The sequence below is a fragment of the Scardinius erythrophthalmus genome, assembly GCF_964197995.2.
Source record: "Scardinius erythrophthalmus genome assembly, chromosome: 8".
Classification (NCBI taxonomy): domain Eukaryota; kingdom Metazoa; phylum Chordata; class Actinopteri; order Cypriniformes; family Leuciscidae; genus Scardinius; species Scardinius erythrophthalmus.
In genome coordinates, this window is record NC_138228.1 from 22,082,882 (window position 1) to 22,105,041 (window position 22,160).

General features: G+C 37.8%; 1 protein-coding gene across 4 annotated transcripts in view; it reads left to right on the top strand.

The window, feature by feature from the left end:
- fchsd2 (FCH and double SH3 domains 2) overlaps positions 1 to 22,160 on the top strand; it is a 120,258-nt gene that overhangs the window by 17,626 nt on the left and 80,472 nt on the right. For all 4 annotated transcript variants that reach the window (XM_081371954.1, XM_081371956.1, XM_081371955.1 and 1 more), the window contains exon 3: positions 7,531 to 7,576. In XM_081371954.1, the coding sequence (XP_081228080.1) occupies positions 7,531 to 7,576 (46 nt within the window). The remainder of the gene's footprint in view (positions 1 to 7,530; positions 7,577 to 22,160) is intronic.

The window sequence follows — 22,160 nt, forward strand, 5'->3', positions numbered from 1 at the left end:
AATTTTCAGCATCATTCTATTCATAGATAGAACAGCATTTATTTGCATTAAAAGTTGCATTTGAATTAATTTACTTTCACTTTTGATCAATTTAATGCATCCTTGCTGAAAAAAACTAAATCTCATTGACCCAAACCTTTGAACACTGGTGTACACCAGGTTTGGCTCACAGAGGAGACAAATTAGTAGACGTGACCTCAAGGCCAAGTGACCTCTGACACTTGCTATGCTGTTTCCTATGTCGGTCAGTCGTGGCAAAGAGTTTAACATCTGGAGTTCACATGCCCCACTGTCTGAATGCAGCAGCTTGAGGATCGTACTTCCTTCCTAGTTGCAACCAGCTCTTACCCCACACACGGAGTCTGTTAACCCTTTGACACAAGATGCCGCCTTCTGTTACCACTCTGTAGTTGTGGATGTCACCTTAAGTATCCTGTGCAAAGTCTATAAAAAGACAGTTATTAATAGTAAACATTAACACACCATGTTCATTCATTGCCAAAAGCGTTTGTTTATATGTAATGTTAGTATTTTTATGTTTCTATATTTAGTTTATATTTATTTATATAACTATATTAAAGGGGTCATGATATGAGAAATCAAATTTGCCTTGATCTTTTGACATATAAGAGGTATTTGTACCATCATGCAAGTTTCATAGCTTAAAACATCCTCCTCATTCTAAACAAAGCTTTTATTTAATCAAAATCCAAAAGCTTTTTTGCAGCATCTGTGACGTCACACGGGCAAGTACATTTGCATTTGACTGTCTCCAGTCCAGAGCAAGACATCGACGAATAGTTATACGTCATCACACTATAAGCCCCGCCCACTGGCATGCAGTTGCTTAGCGTCAGACATTTGGTTACACTGGATGTGAGTGTCGCATCAGAAGCAAATAGAAGCCATTATAATCACAGGCGCTGTCTACACTGAATACAGTATATACAGATGCGCGTTCAGTTTCTGACATACTCAACGTGTTTGAGTCTGTTGACAACAGGACAAATGGAAGAGTGAAAGAACGTTCGCTAAGGCTGCGTCGTTTAAACAGCTTGTTTGCGTCTCTGTAGAAACAGCTTGTTTGGATCCCAGCGTTGGAAATAAGTGGATGGATTATTTTAATGTCGTCCCGGATCGCGTCGGAGGATTATATGTTTGTTCGGAGCATTTTATATTGTAAATTGTCTGTATTTATTGTTTTTATTGTCTGTAACTGTTTTATATGGAAAATGTTTTCAAAACACGTACTTAAAACATTGATACCCTGTGTGTGTGTGTGTGTGTGTGTGTGTGTGTGTGTGTGTGTGTGTGTGTGTGTGTGTGTGTGTGTGTGTGTGTGTGTGTGTGTGTGTGTGTGTGAAAAACGTAATACTAACTATAAGTGAACTTCAAGGAATTTATTAAAATGATTTAAAAAAAATCTATTACCTTTAATGCAAATATATAAACATTATTTATATATTTTCTTTTGCATTCAAAGTCGTCTTGCAGTGTGTTGTGAAATTAAAGATGAAATGGAATGTTAATTGTCCATGAAAATTGCCAAAATTCACACCAATGTGACAATTTTTCGTTGGAATCTAAGAAAAGTTCATTGTCCAGGAGTCTAAAGGAGTCCATTATAATGCAGCTTTGTGACAAAAATTCATGCAGAATGGTGAATAGGCATTTAGTCAGACGATATGTATGTGGGGAGGATTATGATGAAGCAGTAAAAGACGACAACAAAGGGTGTTCTTGCTGCAGAAAGAGGATGTGTGGTAACACCTGCTCTTCACAGATGTGTGTGTGGTTGTGCGTATGTGTCTCTGTCTGTCACTGTGTGTGTATATGTGTGATCTGATGTGCATTTCCATTTATAGATGCCACTTTTGTAAATATCGACCGGCTAAAAGCATCTCCTTTTCTTATAATAAACACATTTACAGTTAGTAGAGAGACAGCTCTCTGGCGCTTTTATTACAGAAAAAAGGTACAGTTCATCAAAATGAACCAATGTCCTGGTAGTTTGGCATGTGTCCTTGCTGTTCAATAAGTGAGGAAAAGTTCTGTGGCATGTAGAAGGTTGTTCCAGTGTAGGGGATCTGGCAGATATCAGGCCTGGCTGTGTCTCGCTGTACTGGACCTCAAGGTCACCCTGTGAAGGCTCTCACGAAACCAGTTTCACCCCAGGAGAAGTGTGATGGTGACTTTATTGCAATGCAGTTAGCACCATGTGCATCATGATTTTCATTTTCACAGCCCTCCTCTTGACCACACACTCCTGGGATCGTTCTGTTCTCTGGTTCTCTATTCTATGAAATGCATTGAAACACTTCATGCATTGAGCATAAAGTAAAGTGCTGTTTTAAAAATATGCACTTGTCCCTCCTTTGTTTTATTTCATCAAAAAAATGATGCACATGCAAAATGGCATCCAGTTGATTAATAGGTATTTTAAAGCATTTTAGAGCATGCATTAGGGCAGGGTGAAAAGACAAAAAAAAAAAAAAATAGCACTATCATAATATCAGTCACTATGGATAATTTTCACGATAAATGTCAAATCTTTATTTCTTTCAAGTTTAACAGTCCACAACGCAACTGTAACATTGAGGAAACTACAGTCAAACCAACATTATTCAGACTCCTTCAGAGTGAAAGAAAACCTGACAGTTAATTGTGGTTTTATCATCAGACTTCTCAGAACATGACAGACACTTGCCAAACAGGTGAACATTTTGCAAATTCATATTACATGTTTTGTCTCTTAGAAATGCACATTTCACAGAGTTGTGATGCAGATGGAAATTTGCATCAGTATTTGAATCACGGATCAGATCAGTATTTATGAAAAACAGTAGCAAAAAGACATTTAGTACAATACAAATGCACAAGAACGGTAATAGCTTAATAACAAACAATTCTGTAATTATATTCCATTACTCCTTTACATCTACATTAATAATAATTAGGGTTGCAAAGGGGCGGAAAGTTTCCGGTAAATTTCCATGGGAAGTTAAGCTGGGGAATTTTGGAAACATTCATTACTACGGCAACCGCTTGCGTGTCCACTCTGAAAGTAACTGTACACATAAGAGACGGATAGATACATTATTTAAGGTTATTTCTATTCATTAGAATATTGATATATGAACTTGTTGTCAAGTAAGCCCTGTTGCGAGCATGTGAGTCTCTCTAAACGTTCAGTGTGCTGCAATGCTCTAGTTGACTTCTGCGCCTTCCCCCCGAAAATATCACGTTAATTTTGAAAACGTAATTCCTTTTGTGGATCCTCTTGGTCTTTCTTCATGTTTCTTTGACAAATATCAGTGTCTCAGTCTCACGCACGCTGCACGCGAGTTAACCACGCCTACTTATTTACATGTCGCGGTATATACGGAATAAAAAAATCTGTTACGGTTGACATTTTCTTCCGCGGTAACGATACCGTCATACCGCCCAGCCCTACTTATGTGGTAAATAAAGTTATGCTAGCTTATTTAGCATCTAACTTATCAGCTTGTTATCTACTAGATGAATACATTTGTATGTGATATTTGCAATTTAAACATTTATTAAATATATTTCCCCATAATATCATCAAAACTTACTTCACTTTGTTTAGTCCACAGGCTCAAATGTGTGCCTTCAATAGTCTTGTGCTTTGGGCTTCTGTACATGACATGTGATGGAGGCATGCACAGTGCCAGTAGGGGGTGTGGTCTCAGTAGCCCTGCAGTAAGCAGTGTGCTATGTGCATGTCATTGAGGAATGGCATGGATATTCAAGTGTATTTGAATGGCATCTGTTTGTTTTAGTCAAGATTATGCTAAAATATACTTTCCTCAACTATATTTAAGTTCCCTATAAGAGCCAACCTTCAATTTTGAAAATTCCCAGTTTATTCCCATAAATTCCTGTTAATTCCCTTAAATTCCCATTAATTCCCATGGAAAGTTTCCGTCTTTGAAAATTCCTAGAATTTTGCAACCCTAATAATAATACAATTCTATATGAATATCCCACATTTGCAGTTTGTTTCCATTGTTGCAGTTTGTGTTACTACAGTAAAAATTGGATTGAAAAGCCTTCTAACTGTATCATTGTGGCACAATGTTTCTCTTGTTTTCCGCGAGTTGTGAGAATGTCACTCAGTGCTGTTTCATTTGGCTTTAAACTGGTTTAAATCATGAGGCATATGATTTGTTTATATGGGAGAACACTGCGGCAAACTCAAACACTTTTCACTGGATCTGACAGCGATGTTTAGTGGTCACGTGATTGAGACGGACAGCGAGTAAATGCATTTCGCCCTGAGCTCACGTTGCATTGTCTTTTTTGAGCTGTGTGGCGTGGTTCAAATGAGTAGCTCTATTTCGTTACACTTTTGGTACATTTGCCATGTAATATTTCTCATACGCAACAGGTTGGTACTCTGTGCTCATAGGCAAATTGGTACTGGTGCCTGTGTGACGGTCTGCAACAATTGTTTGCAGCATTATTTGCATAGTGCATAAAGATTATATCGAAGATTTAGCAAACTTTTGTCATAATTTTAAAGAGGAAAATCATATTGCAATAATTATTTAGGGCCCAGCCCTAGCATGCGTAAATTAATGTAAATAAAGTCTTTAATCTTCTTCAAACTCTAATTACTTAAGTTTTCATGCACTTAAGAGATGAAAGATAATTACAAACAGAATCTATTTTTAAAGTAAAAAAATAAGGCTTTGCATACTGTATGCACACTTGTTCTATTCTCTGACAGCTTGTGGGACTTATGAAGACATTTCTGTTGTTTTTTCCAGTGTATTCTGAAAATTTCTAGGAAGCGAATGTGTCAGTGTGCTGAAAGGATTTTGACACTGGGAGACAGCCCTAGAAATGGTTGACTGCCTGGGCAGTGCATTTGCAAACAAGGGAGCTGATTGAGACACAGCCCATGGCTGCATCCCTATTCACATATATCTGCTGTGCAGTAAAAATATTTTTCACTGTTGATTGGAAAGTACATACTTGTAAGTACATAGTAAGAGAATTTGGCAGTATTTGGAATGTCATTATTTTTATTTTTTTTTAAGCATTAAAATCTATTCTAGGAGACTCAAAATCAACATTTCTTAATCAACATTTCCTCAGCCTCAAGTTGTTCCAAACCTGTATGAGTTCCTTTCTTCTTCTGAACACAAAAGAAGATATTTTGAAGAATATCGTTAACCAAACAGTTGATGACCCCATTGAGTTCCATAGTATATATTTTTTTTTACATACTATGGAACTCAATGAGGCCGATCAACTGTTCGGTTACCCACATTCTTCAAAATATCTTCTTTTTGTGTTCAGCAGAAGAGAGAAATTCATACAGGTTTGGAACTACTTAAGGGTGTGTAAATGATGACAGAATTTAAACTTTTGGGTGAACAATTTCAATATTGCTGTGATTATCAATTTCCTTGTGATATTGGAATTTCCTTGGCATTGATATCGACTATTGACTTTTTATGTAGTGAATTGGGATACAGTGCAGATGTGCAGCAGATACCGGTGTCTTCAAAGAAGCCTTTACAGCAGCCATGAACTAGGATGAATTGTGTGTTCGCTGGCCAGTAGACCCTTGGAAAGTGAAAAGTGATGAGCAAGCATGTGTGACATACCACACAAAACCTCTTCGCCCATAAACTATGGCGCTATGTAAGCATCTCGCCCTGTTTTGATAGGACGCTGGGTCTGGGCCACAGAGGGGTCCTGTAGTTTGGTTTCCTTTGGAAGTATTTCTGCGGGGAGGGGGAGGTGCGGAAATTCCTGTCTTGCATAAAAGCAATGTCGCCGAGTCCACATACACACACGCACTAATCCCATAAACACAAACCAGCCCCCATAGGATAAGACCGAACCCGCTGTGACATTCCTCCAGCATTTTCAGGCACGCATGCAATGAGTTTAACTGATTTGAAATTGAAATCATGGGATGGAATGATGGGAAAAGGAATTAGAGTCAGTAGAGCGAGGAAAAACAAAACAGTAACTTGATGTTTTGTTTTTTTGTCAGCTTGACTCAGACTGTACTCATTTGTAATGCAGTGCAAGGACAATGGAAGTGAAGGGAGATGGATGCATTGCTCAAACCATCATCTGTCTGGATGCCTCCTTCCCTCTGGCTCGAAAACCAAAGCAGTCATACCAGGAAGAATGTTAAAAACACCATCTCCACAGCCAACTCACAGTCTGATGTGTGAGAATGATGAATAACTCTTGCTGCTCAAAGAGTTTGAGCAACTGGGATCCTTGTGACCTTACGTTATGATTTAAATTCAGCATGAAACCAACACTGACCCTGTTTACATTCTTTATGCATATTCCTGGTCTGATTGTGAATGTTATTCTAAAAAAATTGGTCTAGAGTTTATTTGGAAATAATTTACACTCTTGCTAGTTTTATTAAATTGCTAGTAAATTTCACAAAAAAATACAAAATAGATGGTAAGTAGCAAATTTTGGACAGCTTGGAAAAATCATTCTCTCACAGTCTGCATTATTCTAAGAAAAAATGTGTTTTCGTTAGCTTGAATCAATCTGTAATAACTTGCAAACAGCTTTATTTTTGCAGGTGATGTCATCTAGGCCCTACATGTTTAATATAATAAGCAATAATAGCAAAAGCCAAATAGTGTTTCAAGAGGAGAGTAATCCTCCACAATGTTCTGTGGAATTAAATGAACACCTTCATTAAATATTCAGTTTTTCTTTATGCAAATGAAAGCAATCACCTTTTGCAATAGAGTGCTGCAGTGATGACTTATTTTTGTAGGCCAAACCATAAATTAGTATCACACTGGTTCCTTCTTCAAAAAGTTTTCCTTTTAGGATTACCTTTTGAATTATTACAGAAAATTAACTCTGTTCACGATTCTTACACATTTTGTTCATTTATGACAATATTCTTCACAAATTAACTTTTGAATTTTGAAGCCTAAATACAGTCAGCATGTAACTGAACTACACCATGGTTGCATGACTTCGTCACCACATTAAGCTTCTGACAACTCTTTCAGTCTTTATTTAAAAACATTTCCCCTGAAAGCTTGAGTTTGAATAGTTTGCAAGAGCGTGATCACAAACACAACAAGACTATTAAAGCAAACTAGTGAGTAGATGAGTTAACCTGTTCAGCGGGATGTTTATAATGTGTCTCCTACAACCTCGGTAGTTCCATTTAGCCACTCGTTAGCATCCGTTTTTTTTAAAGACAAGTAAAAGCTTTTAAAAAAATCTCAAGACTGCTTTACTGATGTATTTAATTTTGTAGATTAAAACTTATCTATTAAAATCCTTTTACCAAAAAAACAATAAAAAAAAACATTAATTTCTGGACAATGGAAGCGGAAGTGCTAAAATGCTAACTTTTTGCCTACAAAAATACATCATCATTGCTGCACTCCATAGACTTCAAATATGTATGTATGTATATATGTATGTATATGTATGTAATACTTATTCTATTCAGTTTGAAGGTCATTAATTGTCTGTTTTTCTTTTTAATTACAGAACTTACAGCCAGAAAAAGGCCACTCTGGAGAGAGACTACGCGCAGGTGAGACTACGGTCTTTGTGTTCCTTGATGATGATGATGATGTTTGAGGGATTTTGTGCATCTTTTCACCAAAGTTTAGAGTGTTGATTACAGCCATCACTCTTCAGCCATTGCAAACGCTCCGTGCTATTTTGGGATCCATCAAAACAATAGAAAATCCATCGCCCACCCTGGTTTATTGCTAAAATATAGGACCACTGGAAATCTGGTTCTTCCAGCATATTATTAAGGCATCTCCAGTGTTTGATAAAACACTCAATAATAGGACTGCACTAATAAGCAAGTGTCTTTTTGTTTTTTCAGAGCAGTAAGAATTTGTTAACAGATGATTGATTTAAGCTAATTACTGTGAACCATGGTTGAGTTAAGCAAACACCATGCCAAAAGTCTTGTGTCCTAGTGTTTCAAACTTCTGTCACCTTTGAATGAGGGAAAGCACACACACAGTTATTGTGCCAAGTAAAGCTTAGCATTAGTTTTTTAATGAATGCATCCTCAAGTCTTCCATTGGTTGGAGAAATGGAACCAATGAGCTTCTGTCTTGTAGTGTGCATTAAGCTATGTTCACACTGGTGTGAGAAAGTTACATAACGCAAAATTTGATCAGAGCGGTCAGACTGAAACGGATTTCCAGAATAGGATTTCAAATCACATATGAATGAGCTCAAAATATGATCAGATTCCAATCAGATTTGGACTTGACAATCTGAATAAGGCTTTAGGCTTTAAAATGATTTCTGGCATTTTGTTGGATGCTGAATTGTGACCAATTATCTTGCTGTTTAAAAGTTGGTTTGTTCCACAAACTCCATGATATAGTGGAGGTTTGCACACATGCATCATGTTGAAGCATGACAAAGGTCAAAGATTTGTTCACAGATGATAAACCCTTGAAATTATTACAGTGTTCACCTCTTATTACTAAGTTTTAAGGTCACTTTATATTTCACAAGCGCAGTTTTTACATTTATCATGCATTGTGACATTAGACATGATTCTGGCAGATTTTAGAGCCAAGATAATGATTTTGTTTTTTATTGCACCTGTAATATCATAGTGCTTGTCAAAAAGACATGCATTCTGGTCTCTCCTGGCACTGTTTAAAGTGTATTGCACTTAAAGCTGAAGCATTTCCAGAATGTTTTATAGTTAAATGCAATGTTCTTTTTAAGTAAACTAAAATAGAATCTTGAGGAAATGTGTCTGGTCTTGGTCGACCTCTGAATGTCCTTCTGTTTGAAGTATGCTTAGAGTTTGCTTTATCTGTGTGCACAAGTGTTAAACTAGAATTACTTCCAAGATAAAACTAGATAGACAGGAGTCATTTTATGCAGCATTTACAGCATAAAGAAACAGGGATGACGTTTGTCGGATGGCACGCAAATGCTACGTCAAAAGAGGTGAATGGATGCACGCTGATCCTGAGATTATATGCCACAGATTATTAACCGTTGGATTAGGAGCTCATATTTTGTGTGCTCATGCACATGGTCTTGTGTGTGTATGTACGGTGGTCCTAAGTAATGTGTGTAAATGATCTTGGCTCTACTTCAGAGTATTTAATGCACAACAACACTTAATGAGACAGTATTATGGTGCACATGATGTGACCGCTGTATCAGCCTGTAAGATTTCGCTTTAATGTTTATACTGCGGTTAATGTATTTGCATGGCCATCAAGTTCCAAATAAAAAGAGAAAATAATCAAATGAGATGATGTACATTACAGTTAGGCTAAGTATTTAACTTACTGGATCATCTTGCACACATTATAATGCTATAAACGCAAATGGCACATGGTCATAATGAAGACGTGCAAACACACGCAACAGATGTATGACACATGGACGAGTATTTGGGCTTTATGACAAACAGTTTGGTAGATTAAGGTTATAATTAAATTGGATCACTTTAAGGGTTTTCTTTATTTCAAAACTGCTTTGTTTTATCAGAAATGCACAAAAACCGCTCATCTGCTTGTGAGTGTTCTAGAAGATAAGGTTCATAGGGACTTGAACTTTGACCCCAAACATTCAGAAAGGTTTGCTTAACCTTCTTTGTGTGACTTGGCACTTTTCATAATGGACTTTCATAACTGAGCTTCTCATATAACATCAGTTTTTGTCTAGTTAATGAGGCAGGTTTTTGTGATGTTGTAAATATTTAACTTGTATTGAATGCATCAATAGTTTCATAGTTTCTGTTTTACTGAATGACATTTCCCATAATTCACTGGCCTAATGATGAATCCTGAAAATATTTTTTTCTTCATCGCAATTCGAACAATGTCCAAGCTGTATGATATGCAAAATTGCGGATAAGTGTATCCAAAAATCACAGTAGGCTACATTTAAAATAGTAGCCTATGCCTAGACTATGTGCATTTTGAAAATAAGCCCCTCTTTTGAGATAATATTGTATATGGAAACCTATTACATACTCAATATGGATTTTCTTAACACCAGTAGGGGTATCAATTTACACAAAATCTCATTATTGATCCTCATTTAAATGAACGATCAATTAAATAATCGTTAACCTTAATATTGCAATATGCGTCTACTGCAGTGGCGTTCAGCCACTCAAAACACCAGCTTCTTCAAGCTATTTTTTTTTTTACTCTAAATAATAGGCTAATAGGATTGTATGTGATTTATGATCATTTGATAAATTTGATAAATTTGTGTGTAGGACTAATGTCTTGCGCATCTCATCGCAAAGCCTCCATTGCTAATTCCAAAGCGTAATTTTAGAGCAAGCAACAGAGGCATGAGACACAGATATGCAGACTGATGGAGAGAGATTGATAGATTGGTTAATGGTTAAGCATGTGTGGATTACCTGAGTCTGTGCAGCTTGCAACAGTGTTCGGCAGCAGCGTCTCTACTTGTAGCAAAGCTGTAAGTTTAACTGCTTCAAAAACCACAACGTTACAACGTCCATACTGAGAAATGTCATGTAGCTTTTCAGTTGCAAATTTATTTTATTAATGAAGCCACAGGGCAGCGCTGATGTTTCTGTGCGATTGTATGTTTCCATGTGTGTCTCTGTACTGTATGTGTGTGTGCGTTTGTATGGGAAATACATGCGTCCAGGACTTGACATTAACACCCGCCAACCTGCCAAATACGGGTGGATTTCAGCGGTGGCATGTAACGCAGTCACTCCTACTAGCCACTTTGGTGGGTTGAATTTATCATTTTTTCAGTTGTAGTCTTTTAAAAAGGCATATGAAATAATCAACTAAGTGCAATGAAGTGTTGTCAAAACTATTAATTTTGTACATTTTTCGATGCGTATCGATACTGAAATTTCTGAAATGCTTCCAATATTAATTTTCCACAAAATAGATAAACAACACCAGCTGCGCTTTCTCACTATTCCATCTATCCGACAACGAGTTACACACAAACCCGCCTCCACTCATTCACTTGTTTAATTTGCTCCGGATGAATATTGTTGGTGTTACAGAGCTTAAATTTCGCTGTGGGATTGTGCGTTTTGTGCATAATTGTACTTATTCCCGCAGATTTTGTGCTCGCACCCAAAGTGTGCACACACAAAGCCACATTGGGTTCATTTTTGCTGCTTATTGCACCTAAACAGTCAAATAGAGTCAAAATAATGTAAAAATGCCAGTCTTGGCAAGTATTCTCTTAAACACCGTCCGTTATGTTTTAAATAAACGCAAACAGTTTAGTAAGAAAACGCATGTGTAACATTATAATGGATCCATGTGTCAGGTCTTAAAGTGACAGCAGCCTAATAGATATTTCTGCTGAATGGTTCTGATGTTGCCATGGTGATGCTGTCAGTCATATTCTAGCAAAACAAACTACAATCTGATGTTTTCCTAAACTGATTAGGGTTTGATAGGCTAATTAATTGCCTTTTTCTTTGAACAGACCAGTTTTCATTTCTAATGACTGAAAGTAAGCTTGAGGTTCAGGATCATGAAGCGTTTCTCAAACCCAGTCCAGTCTTTTATCCTTTATCGCACTTGGCATGCTGGCCTACTCACGGCTCACACATGAACTCGCCGCGCTGTGCAGCTGTCCACACAAATAAACATTGTTTTATTGCCCAAGCCCGCCGAACAGAGGAACACTTGTTTCTTAAAGAAGAGAGGGGAAGAGAGGGGGTGTGGCTTTCGAGCTGGAGTCAGTCTATCCTGTAGAGCTCAGACAGCACTCGGATTGACTCGTCCACCATCACGACTGTGATAAGACATTCAGCATCACCGCTGGGAGAGAAACGTCCACACTGTAGACTAGAGAGGAACCTCGGAGTGTGTGTGTGTGTGTGTGTGTGTGTGTCTGTCTGTGTTACCCTAACATTATATGTCTTTTCTCCTACCTGGAATTTTTAACATAAGAAACTCCGGTCAAATTACACATTACAATTCTTGCACAAAGTAAAAGTATAGGCCTAGTTGTTTCAGAGGAAGATATTTCTTTTTAGATTAATTTGAAATGATGTCAATTTAGATTGTGAGGTTGACCTTAAGAGGATTCAGGTCATATTTGACTTTCTACATTTTGCATAAAGAAATTAAAGCCTATTTTATTTAAAGAAGGTTTGCAATATGACATTTTCATGACAATTAAAATGTTTAACCTAGATTTGCATGTATCTTTTTTAGATTTTCCTGATTCCTATCCAGACACAATTATAAAAAGTAATAATTAATTACAACATGCATTAGGCTACTGTGTGTACAATGTTGAATACTTGTTACACCTTTGACAAGTAGCCTATGATCGCAGCGGAACATTCAAATTTGCGTATGTGCTGCCGAGAGAGAGCAGTTGTCATGTACACATGATGCAACACATGTCTTTTCAACCACACAGTATCATTATTTCTGTGTACTTGGATAAAAGTTTATAGTTCGGATATAAACAGCAATATCTACTGTAGTGATCAAACTAGAGTAAATCATCTTTTGAAAGTATCTTGACACTTAAACTAAACATTGAAACAAATTTTCAGTGCATGTGTGTGTGAGGTAAAAGGACATGACCTTTTGAAGCTCCGCCCTCTTCTTGAAAGGCTTCTTGCATTTAAAGGAACAGACACAAAAACGGTGCGTTTTTGCTCATCCTCAAAGAGTGACGACTTTAACATGCTATATAAAAATATCTGTGGGGTATTTTGAGCTAAAACTTCACACACACACTCTGGGGACATCAGAGATTTATTTTACATTTTGTGAAAAGGGCATTATACCACCCCTTTAAAGGACAAGATATCGCAGCGGACATTCAAACAGATTTTTTTATTATGAATATAGGACTGTCCTGAAGTAAAATGCCATGTCTACTGTAAATACAGGTACACTCGCTTACTCGATCTCTCACAATAGTATATAGCATATATAATGAACAATGTCAATGAGATCAAATGTGTTTGGTTGCTAGGGGTATTGTGTAGTGATAGAACCATTGGGTGAAGCGGTCATAGCCGTGTTTTATCATGAATAAAACTCAGCTATTGACCAATCAGAATCAATGATTGGAACTAACCATTTTATATATATAGTATAACTACTAATAAATTGGAATGAAGTTATTGATATTTAATTGTCTTTGAAAAAGTCACAGTGCAACAAATCCTAATGGTCTTAAAAAAGGCGTAGGCTAGTATTTTCATTTTGCTTAGATAAATGTTATTCATGATTTAATATAAATTAACATATTGTTATGACTTGACTTCTTTTTTTCTTTATAGATTTTGTTTTATAGCAGCCTTACGTTTTGTTTTAGCAGGAACCAAACAAAATGTTATTTGTGCTACATTTTCTCCTCTTCAAGTGTACTAAAGGTTGGAGCATTGCTTTGACCTTGTTTGACTCTTTGGGCAGGCAGGGAGAATAAATGGATATTGCTAGATCTTTTTCTACTGGAGCGTATCTGGATAGCGCATAACAGATGGAGAAACTTACTCTCTCTTCACTATTCTCTGTCTTTCTCTCTGTTCTTCGGCTCTAATGAGTTGCCCGTGTGCTGCTGGCTCCTGATGCGGAGAAAAGACAGGATGACAGGATGAAGGGCGAGAGATTGGAAGAGGAGTGAGTGCAGGGTGGGGGGGGGGTCGAGAGAGAGAGAGATAGACTTCACTCTGCCTGACATATCGCATGAACTCACAGCGTGCAGCGCAATACATTAGACATGCCTGACACATATGCACACATGTCTCCAAACACGTGCACATGAGCTCCGTACCTGATCTACAGCTGGAAAATGTTCTCCTGTAACATATGATTAGTGGTGTTTAATAAGTCAAACACCACTATTACTTCTCATATTTTGGGTTAGGGGTGTGTTCGGTTTATGTCTAGTTCAGTTTTACTTTGAGTTGTACTGTAAAATTAAATAAATAAAAAAAAGTACTTTATTTATTTTAAATATTATTTTTTATTTCTTTTTAAATAGTCATTTTGTAATCAGCCAAAATGTGCAGCCCTAGAGACTAGCACAGCAAACTTGGAACTTAAATCGCATTAAGGAATGTTTTTTTTCCTCAAATTGTGCAGTCCTACATTATCTTATTATGAGCATTTCAACGATGATATTTAATTGAAATCATAACAATCATATGATGATAATCATTTGGTCTTTCTAAAAATGGTCTTTTTTTGATGATGTCATTAAGGCTACACAGATTATTGGGTAATGCTAACAATCGAGTTCCGGAAGTAAAAATTCCTTTTCTCCGTAAGGAAATTGATTAACGATAATTGATAAACCTTTAAAGACAACCTTACTGTGAGATACGAGGTTGTTGATCAATGATATTTGATTCTATTGAAGCTGTCAGCCCACATTATTTCTTATTCTTAAATGTGCATAGCCTATATAATATAAAATCAACATTTGTAAATTTAGTAGTTTTATTTTTCTCAATAATTTTTAAAGAGTAAGTTCACCCAAAAATGAAATCACTCTTTTTACTCACCCTTGTGTTGTTCCAAACCTGTAAGACTTTCGTTCATCTTCGGAACACAAATTAAGATATTTTTTAATAAAATCTGAGCCAGTTCTGTCTCTCCATTGACATCTACGCAACTACTACTTGGATGCTTCAAAAAGTTCATAAAGAGATCGTAAAAGTAATCCATGTGAATTAAATGGTTTAGTCAAAATTTTCAGAAAATACACAATCACTTTATATGATGAACTGATTAAATTTAGGCTTTTATTCACATATAAACATTGATCAGCGAACATAAACAGAAGCTCAACTGTACTCGCTTGACGTGTGATAACAAACCTCATTGGTTCTTGCGGAAGCGCGCTGCGTAACACACGAGAAAGAACCTCATTGGTTCTCGCACGTCAAGCGAACATGCTTGAACTTCCATTTAACTAACCCTTTAATTCAAATATGCTGTTTGCAGTGCTTCATGGGAGTTATGTTCGGTTTTCAAATACTTCTGGAACCAGCGCTGTATAAAAAGTGAGCGTGCACTGTTGAACTCTATAGCCAAGTTGGTTAGCATTATTTAGTAGCCTAGATGATGGATAATGCTAATGTATAATGATAATTTGTCAATGTTAACCAATAGCCAAATAGTGTTGTATTCTCTATTTCTCCTTTTCCCCTTTCAGTCTCCCACAGTCTCACAGTTGCATTATTCCCTGGTCCCACCCATACATCTCCAGCCCTTTCCCACAGATTTGGTTGCACAACCTGTGCTGCCAATGTAATTAAATGGCTTCAATTGTGAGGACTTCCAGTGGGAATATGAAATTTGGCCCATTTTTGGCATGTTCAGTGGGAGCAGACCAGGCTTTTGAACCATTGGCATTTATAATATGTAGATCATAAGCCCCCTGTGTGTAGGCAGATCTCATAGCTAATTGTCAGTCACATGTGAGAGGAAGGTCACAAAGAACTAAACTTTTGAGCATATCTTATCCCACACTGTTTGTAACCACCCTAGCAACATGATACCAATCCCAGCTCCGCTAGCATGGTGGCAGTGCGCGTTGCATGAACAAACTCAATATTAGACTGGCTTAGGCACCAACCACAAATCATTGAGGGTTGAAAAAACTTCTTGAGCGGTTTAGGAAGATTATTTGCTTATGCATATGTAAATATTGAGGGTAAATACAGGATTATAGTTGTGTCTGCACTCTGCAGGCATCAGATCCCACACACTTGGTTTGTCCGAATGTGTGAGACAAGAGAGTGTGTGTGAATGCACTTGTGTGTTGACCTTTACTCCAAAAACTAAACTCTTCATACAATTTACTGCAGTTTCCAGCTGAGATGACCATGATAGTGGCTGTAAAACACCTAGTTTTATTCCTTTTCTTGCACATTGATTACAGATGCAGATATTTAAAGACTTATTTTAATGCACAATGCTATGACTAGGGTTGGGAATCAAAAATATATTTCAATTCTGGAATTGGGTACTTAAGGTCAGGAATCTGATACATAATTAATATATAATTAACATTTCAATTCCGCTTATCAGTTCCTTTGTGTGCACTTTAATGTGCAAGAATGAGATCTCAATTCGGTACTCGCATGCTGAACAGAAAGCCACCTCTCATATTGTGTGCGAATACTGAATTGAGTTATTTTACATCTTAAATAGCCTACACCCAAAATTATTTAAAATTGTCCTCGTAAACCTCGTTTTGATTTCAATTTCTGTACCTGAATACTGGACCTTCCTGAAAAAACTCTTTACTTTGCTTGTATCTTTGTTGATTTGAATTTATTGGTGCTATTTATATGTGTTTATTTGTTCTTATTTTATTACTGACTGTTTACTTATCTTTAATAATGTTTGAAATTTATATTTGTTAGTCTAGTTGTTTTTGCTGTTGTATTTTTGTTAAAACTATAGGCAAAGGTTCCTTGTGTAAGTGTTCTTTAGGCTGCAGCAAAAGGTATTGCAAAATAAATGTTGAATTTTTAAATGTTTGAGTTTTTTACTTTATTTTAATCGAAACTGGGAATCAATACGAATCTGAAACATGAGATTTTAGTCATTTTTATACATGCATCTATGTAGTATTTATTCATTTTTATTTCCGTTAGTTATTGTAGTACTTCAAATTAAACTAAACAAAAACGAAACAAAAACGTATAATGCTTTAAAAGCTCACTACACTCTTTCTTTCTCTTCCCACCATCCCTCTTTTCCCCACGGATGAATTGGGCTGTAATTAAATGTTTTATTATTTTCCTCTTTTGAATTTAATCTAGTTATTCTCAGCATGATTGTGACACTCATCTGTCAGCTGTAATTATCGTGCCAATAATATCTCAGCGACACTCATCAGGCATGTCAGATGTGACTTTATCTCCATGTTCTGCTAACCACGGCGAGATTGCAAGAAACCAGCCACAGCCATTAGGAAATACATCTTCGAACAGCGCTGGAATGCACAGGCTCAGACAGCCTTTTTCATCCTTCTCTCCAGCTGAGACACAATCGGCCTGACGTCCGCAGTGCAGCTCTCCCCCCTTTCACGCGCGCGCTCCTCCAATCCCCCTCGCTCTCGGCGCGCTCCCCTTCCTGGGAAAGTCTCCGGGAAAGGTCTTGCATTTGCATAATCGTCTTTAGTGCCATTGTGGGCGGGCTCTCTGCGAGAGCGGCATCCGCCACTGGTCGGCTCGGCCACCTGTCCAGAACAAATCAAGCGACTCTTTGTGCAGCGGCCGGCCTCCTCCCTGCTCACTCGCACATCCACATGCTAATGAATAAATTGATTAAATATGACTTAGATGGACAAAAGAGAGCCATTAGTCTGTTAATGAGAGCCCAAAGGATTTATTTGTTATTTGCGTGAGCATCACGATACATTGCAATATATTATCCGTTTTATTTAAGTACGTGTCATATCAATCGCATTCTTCTACTCTTAAACTCTCTAAAAAATTAGGTCATCTTGTATATATGCAGCCACAGTTCATTGCCATTATCCTTACATTGACATTTAAAGGGTTAGTTCACCCAAAAATGAAAATTCTGTCAGTAATTACTCACCCTCATGTTGTTCCAACCATGTAAGTCTTTCGTTCATCTTCGGAACACAAATTAAGATATTTTTGATGAAATCTGACAGAATTTTGACTCCTCCATAGGCTTCCAGTGTGACCGAAACTCACCGGCCCAGAATAGTTATTAAAACATCGTTAAAATAGTCCAAGTAACTACAGTGGCACTACATTAAGTTTATCATGCGACGAGAATACTTTTTGTGCGCAAAAACAAACAAAAATAACGACTTTATTCCACTTTTCATTTCCTTCTCTCTGGGCCTCGTAGTGTTTTTGCGCTGCGCGTCTGTGTTGCACGTCATCACGCAACACACACATGACCGGCGTCGGCCAATAGTGAGCCTACGTGGTGACGTGTAACACAGACGCGCTACGCATTGTGCGCAAAAAGACTACGCGAACCAACTAGAGGCCCAGAGAGAAGGAAATGAAAAGTGGAATAAAGTCGTTATTTTTATTTGTTTTTGCGCACAGAAAGTATTCTCGTCGCTTGATATACTTAAGATTGAGCCACTGGAGTCACTTGGACTATATTAACGATCTCTTTAATAACTTTTCTGGGCCAGCAAGTTTCGGTCACATAGAAGCCTATGGAGGAGTGAAACATGGCTCAGATTTCATCAAAAATATCTTAATTTGTGTTCCGAAGATGAACGAAGGTCTTACGCGGTTGGAACAACATGAGGGTGAGTAATTACTGACAGAATTTTCATTTTTGGGTGAACTAACCCTTTAAAAAAAAAAAAGCCATTATTTTTTATGAATTGAAGTCTTATGCTGAAGAAAAGTCTCTTTCCATTGCATTATGTGGTTGCTAGGGTGCTCTGAGCGGTTGCTAGCTGGTTGTGAAATGTCCTAGTGAAAGTCTCTATATATGGCTCAGGTCTACAGGATTTTTTTTCTTTCTGTCCATTTTTGTCGTCCATCAGGTGAATATTTCAAGTCTAATTGCTTGGGGAAACTAAAAGCATCTCTCTTCTACAAGCTGCTCGTTTTGAGGCTGTTCTTATTTTTTTAGCCTGTGTTTATACAGCAGAACTTCATGAATATGAAGCATGGTGAGAGAAAGAGAGAGAGAGAGTTACAGTCTGGCTCAGGGACAAACATATGTCAGAAGTCTGAGAACAGCCTGACAGCACATCCTTACAGGCCAGTGTTCACTGGAGACTGCATACGCGCTCACACGGAGAAGGTTTAAAGAGCTGACGTGCTTGACAGGTACAGACAAACCTGCAGACAGTACAGTGTGGAGCAGATTACAGTGTGCTGTTTGGTGCTATAACTGAAGGGCCGTTCACAGTTTATACCGACAGTAATTAAACCGCTGGATGTCACTAAGTTGCGGTGCTGTTAGACCCAATGTATCTGGGAGATCATGTGAGAAGAGAATCCTGTCTCTGCACTCCCACTGAGATACTGCTTGTTAATATGTAAATGAATGCTAAAAAATTGATATAGCACATAATATAACTGAATCTACAAAACTATTCAAAAAAAAGTTTGAGTAATGATACATTAAATTGATCAAAAGTGACAGTAAAGGCATTTATGTTACATAATATTGTACAAAATAATGCTGTTCTTTTGAACCTTCTATTCATCATAGAATCCTAGAAAAAAGTATCACAGTTTCCACAAAAATATAGAGCAGCACAACTGTTTTCAACATTGATTATAAAAACATGTTTCTTGACGACAAAATCAGCATATTAGTATGATTTCTGAAGGATCATGTGACACTGAAGACTTCAGCTTTGTGACATTGAAAAATTCAGCTTTGCATCACAGGAATAAATGAGTTTCAAATATATTCAAATAGAAAACGTTTCTTTTAAGTTGTAATAATATTTCACAATATTACTGTTTTACAGGGTTTTTTTTTTAATCAAATAAATGCCGCCTTGGTGAACATAAGAGATTTGGCCCTAATTACTTTTCAGGGGAAGAGATCTTGTTAAAATTCCCCACAGTTCTGCTTTCACTGTCTTATCGGATAATGAGATATGAGTTTTATTTATTTTATTAATGCTCAGCTTTAGGAATGAGAATTATGGGAATGCAAAGTCATAAAGATACAGTAGCAAAAGCAGCTTCTTTAGCCTAATTCTATGGGTCAGAAAAGTTTACAAAATTGTGGAATAGGATGTTTATTATCCATCTGTAAGTTGGTATTATAAAAACAATGCATTAAAGGGGTAGTTCTCTCAAAAATTAAATTTATCCTGTCATTTATTCGCCCTCAAGCAATCCTGTATATGACTTTCTTCTTTTAGCCGAACAAAATCCGAGTTATTAAAAAATAACTCGGCTCTTCCAAGCTTTATAATGGGAGTTAATGGTAGCCTAGACTCTGAAGCCCAAAAAAGTGCATCCATCCATCATAAAAGTAATCCATACGGTTCCAGGGGGTTAATACAGGCCTTTTTTGGGCTTCAAAATCTAGGGTACCATTCACTCCCATTGTGAAGCTTGGAAGAGCCAGGATATTTTTTTAATATAACTCCAATTGTGTTTTGGCTGAAAGAAGAAAGTCATATAAACCTGGGATGGCTTGAGAGTGAGTAAATTATGGGATCATTTTCATTTTTGGGTGAACTAACCATTTAAATCCCGTTTACGTCAGTGGATTTCTCTGTCACAGGTAGACGCATCTCTTTCACTCTCAAGCGTGACACGGCTTACATCAGCATTAGTAGTTTTGCATAATCCTGCATGGCCCGGTCGACTGCAGCTGAACGCAACTGAGAGGCCAGTAAGGAGATGATGTCATGGTTTGGGGTGAAGTGACTCCTGATGGGATCATCAATCACGGTTCAGGGAGGGACTGACAGAGCTAGATGGAAGGAAGGAAAGTGACTAGAGTGATAGAGGGAGATGGATAGACAGACGGACCTCCTGTAGAGTCTGAGAAGACTGTGTGAACAAATACAAGGAATGGTGCAGTACCGTTTATTGGCATCCCCAGCTGACGTGGTGTGTGTCTGCTTATGTTTGTGTATGTCTGGGCAGCAAAGCTGATAATAGCCTTTTTAAAATAGGCCGTAAAACCCATTAAGCTTCAGCGCAATGGAGCCAGACGCTCTTCCAGGTACAGAGACGGAGCCAAGTGTGCATCAGCACGTCAGGGAGACTTTAGGAAGAACCCTTTTGAGGTCACAGAGGCTGGTTGTGTATTTCTGCATGAGAAGCATGTTGCACTAGGGCTGGGCGATAAAACGATAATGATAATTATCGCAATATAATATTCCTAGATACAATTATAACAAGAGTTCGATGAATGTTCCATATAATGTTTATGCACCAGAAGCGTAAGAAAACATCACTACTCTTTTGAACCACGCCACACAGACCATTTATCCTCTCGGCTCAAATGGCAACACCGCGCGAGCTTACTAGAGTGTTTACTCTCTGATTGGTCTCGATCACACAACTACTAAACAGCACTGTACGATTGTAAGGCTGTGGTGGTAATGGAAGACACGAGACGAAGATCAGGGTAAACACAAACTTTACTTGAAAAGTTCAAGCAGGACGGACACAAACACAACTAACATAAACGAGAACCGACAAGGGACTGAACAGAACAGGGAGTATAAATACACAAGGTGAATGAGGGAACTAAACAGGCACAGGTGGAGGAAGATTAAAGGGGGGGTGAAATGCTCATTTTCACTCAATCTCCTGTTAATCTTGAGTACCTATGGAGTAATATTGCATCCTTCATATCTCCAAAAAGTCTTTTGTTGTATTATATTTTTAATTGAAAGATTGGCTGTACCGAGTCTTTCCGGAAAAAAACGAGCAGCTGGGGGCGGGCCGTGTGGGCGAAGCTTAGCTGTGCTAACGCGCCGAGCTAACAACACACAGAGACATTTGTTCAACAGTTTTACTCACCGTTCCAACGCACGACCACGAACCTTTATCATTGTGACTGCTCGATCCTTAAGCATTAGACGATCTGCAAATCCGTCGATCTGGGCTTTGTTTATAAAACAAGCATCGTCGAAATGCAGGGAACAACAGTCTTGCACAACTCTGTTTATGCTCAGGAAAACAAACTCCATCCACGGGTTCCTTAACGCTGGGTTCTTTGGGAATCTGTGCAGGGTTGTCTTGCCCTGGCAACCAAAAACACACTTCTTTGGTGACATTGACTTCCCAAAAGCCGGGCAGGGCGCTTTGATGGCGAACTGCTTTCACTCTCTTGCTCTGGTCTACGAGTGCGCGCGCGCCCGCGATCTTACCGGAGAAGTGCCCTTAGGATCCATATAAGGAAATTCCGTTACATATGACGTCACACATACCCATACTCGAAAAAAACTCCGAAACTTGTGACAAACCGGAAGGAGTATTTTTGGAACAAAAATACTCCTTCAAACGTACAACTTAGTTTTTGAAACTTTGTCCATGTTTAGCATGGGAATCCAACTCTTTACCAGTGTAAAGAAAATCAGTATGCATGAAATAGCATTTCACCCCCCCTTTAAACTAATTAGGACTAACAAGAACAGGTGCAGACAGAAAGAACGTAATCGTTACAGAGATCCAGTGAGAAGTG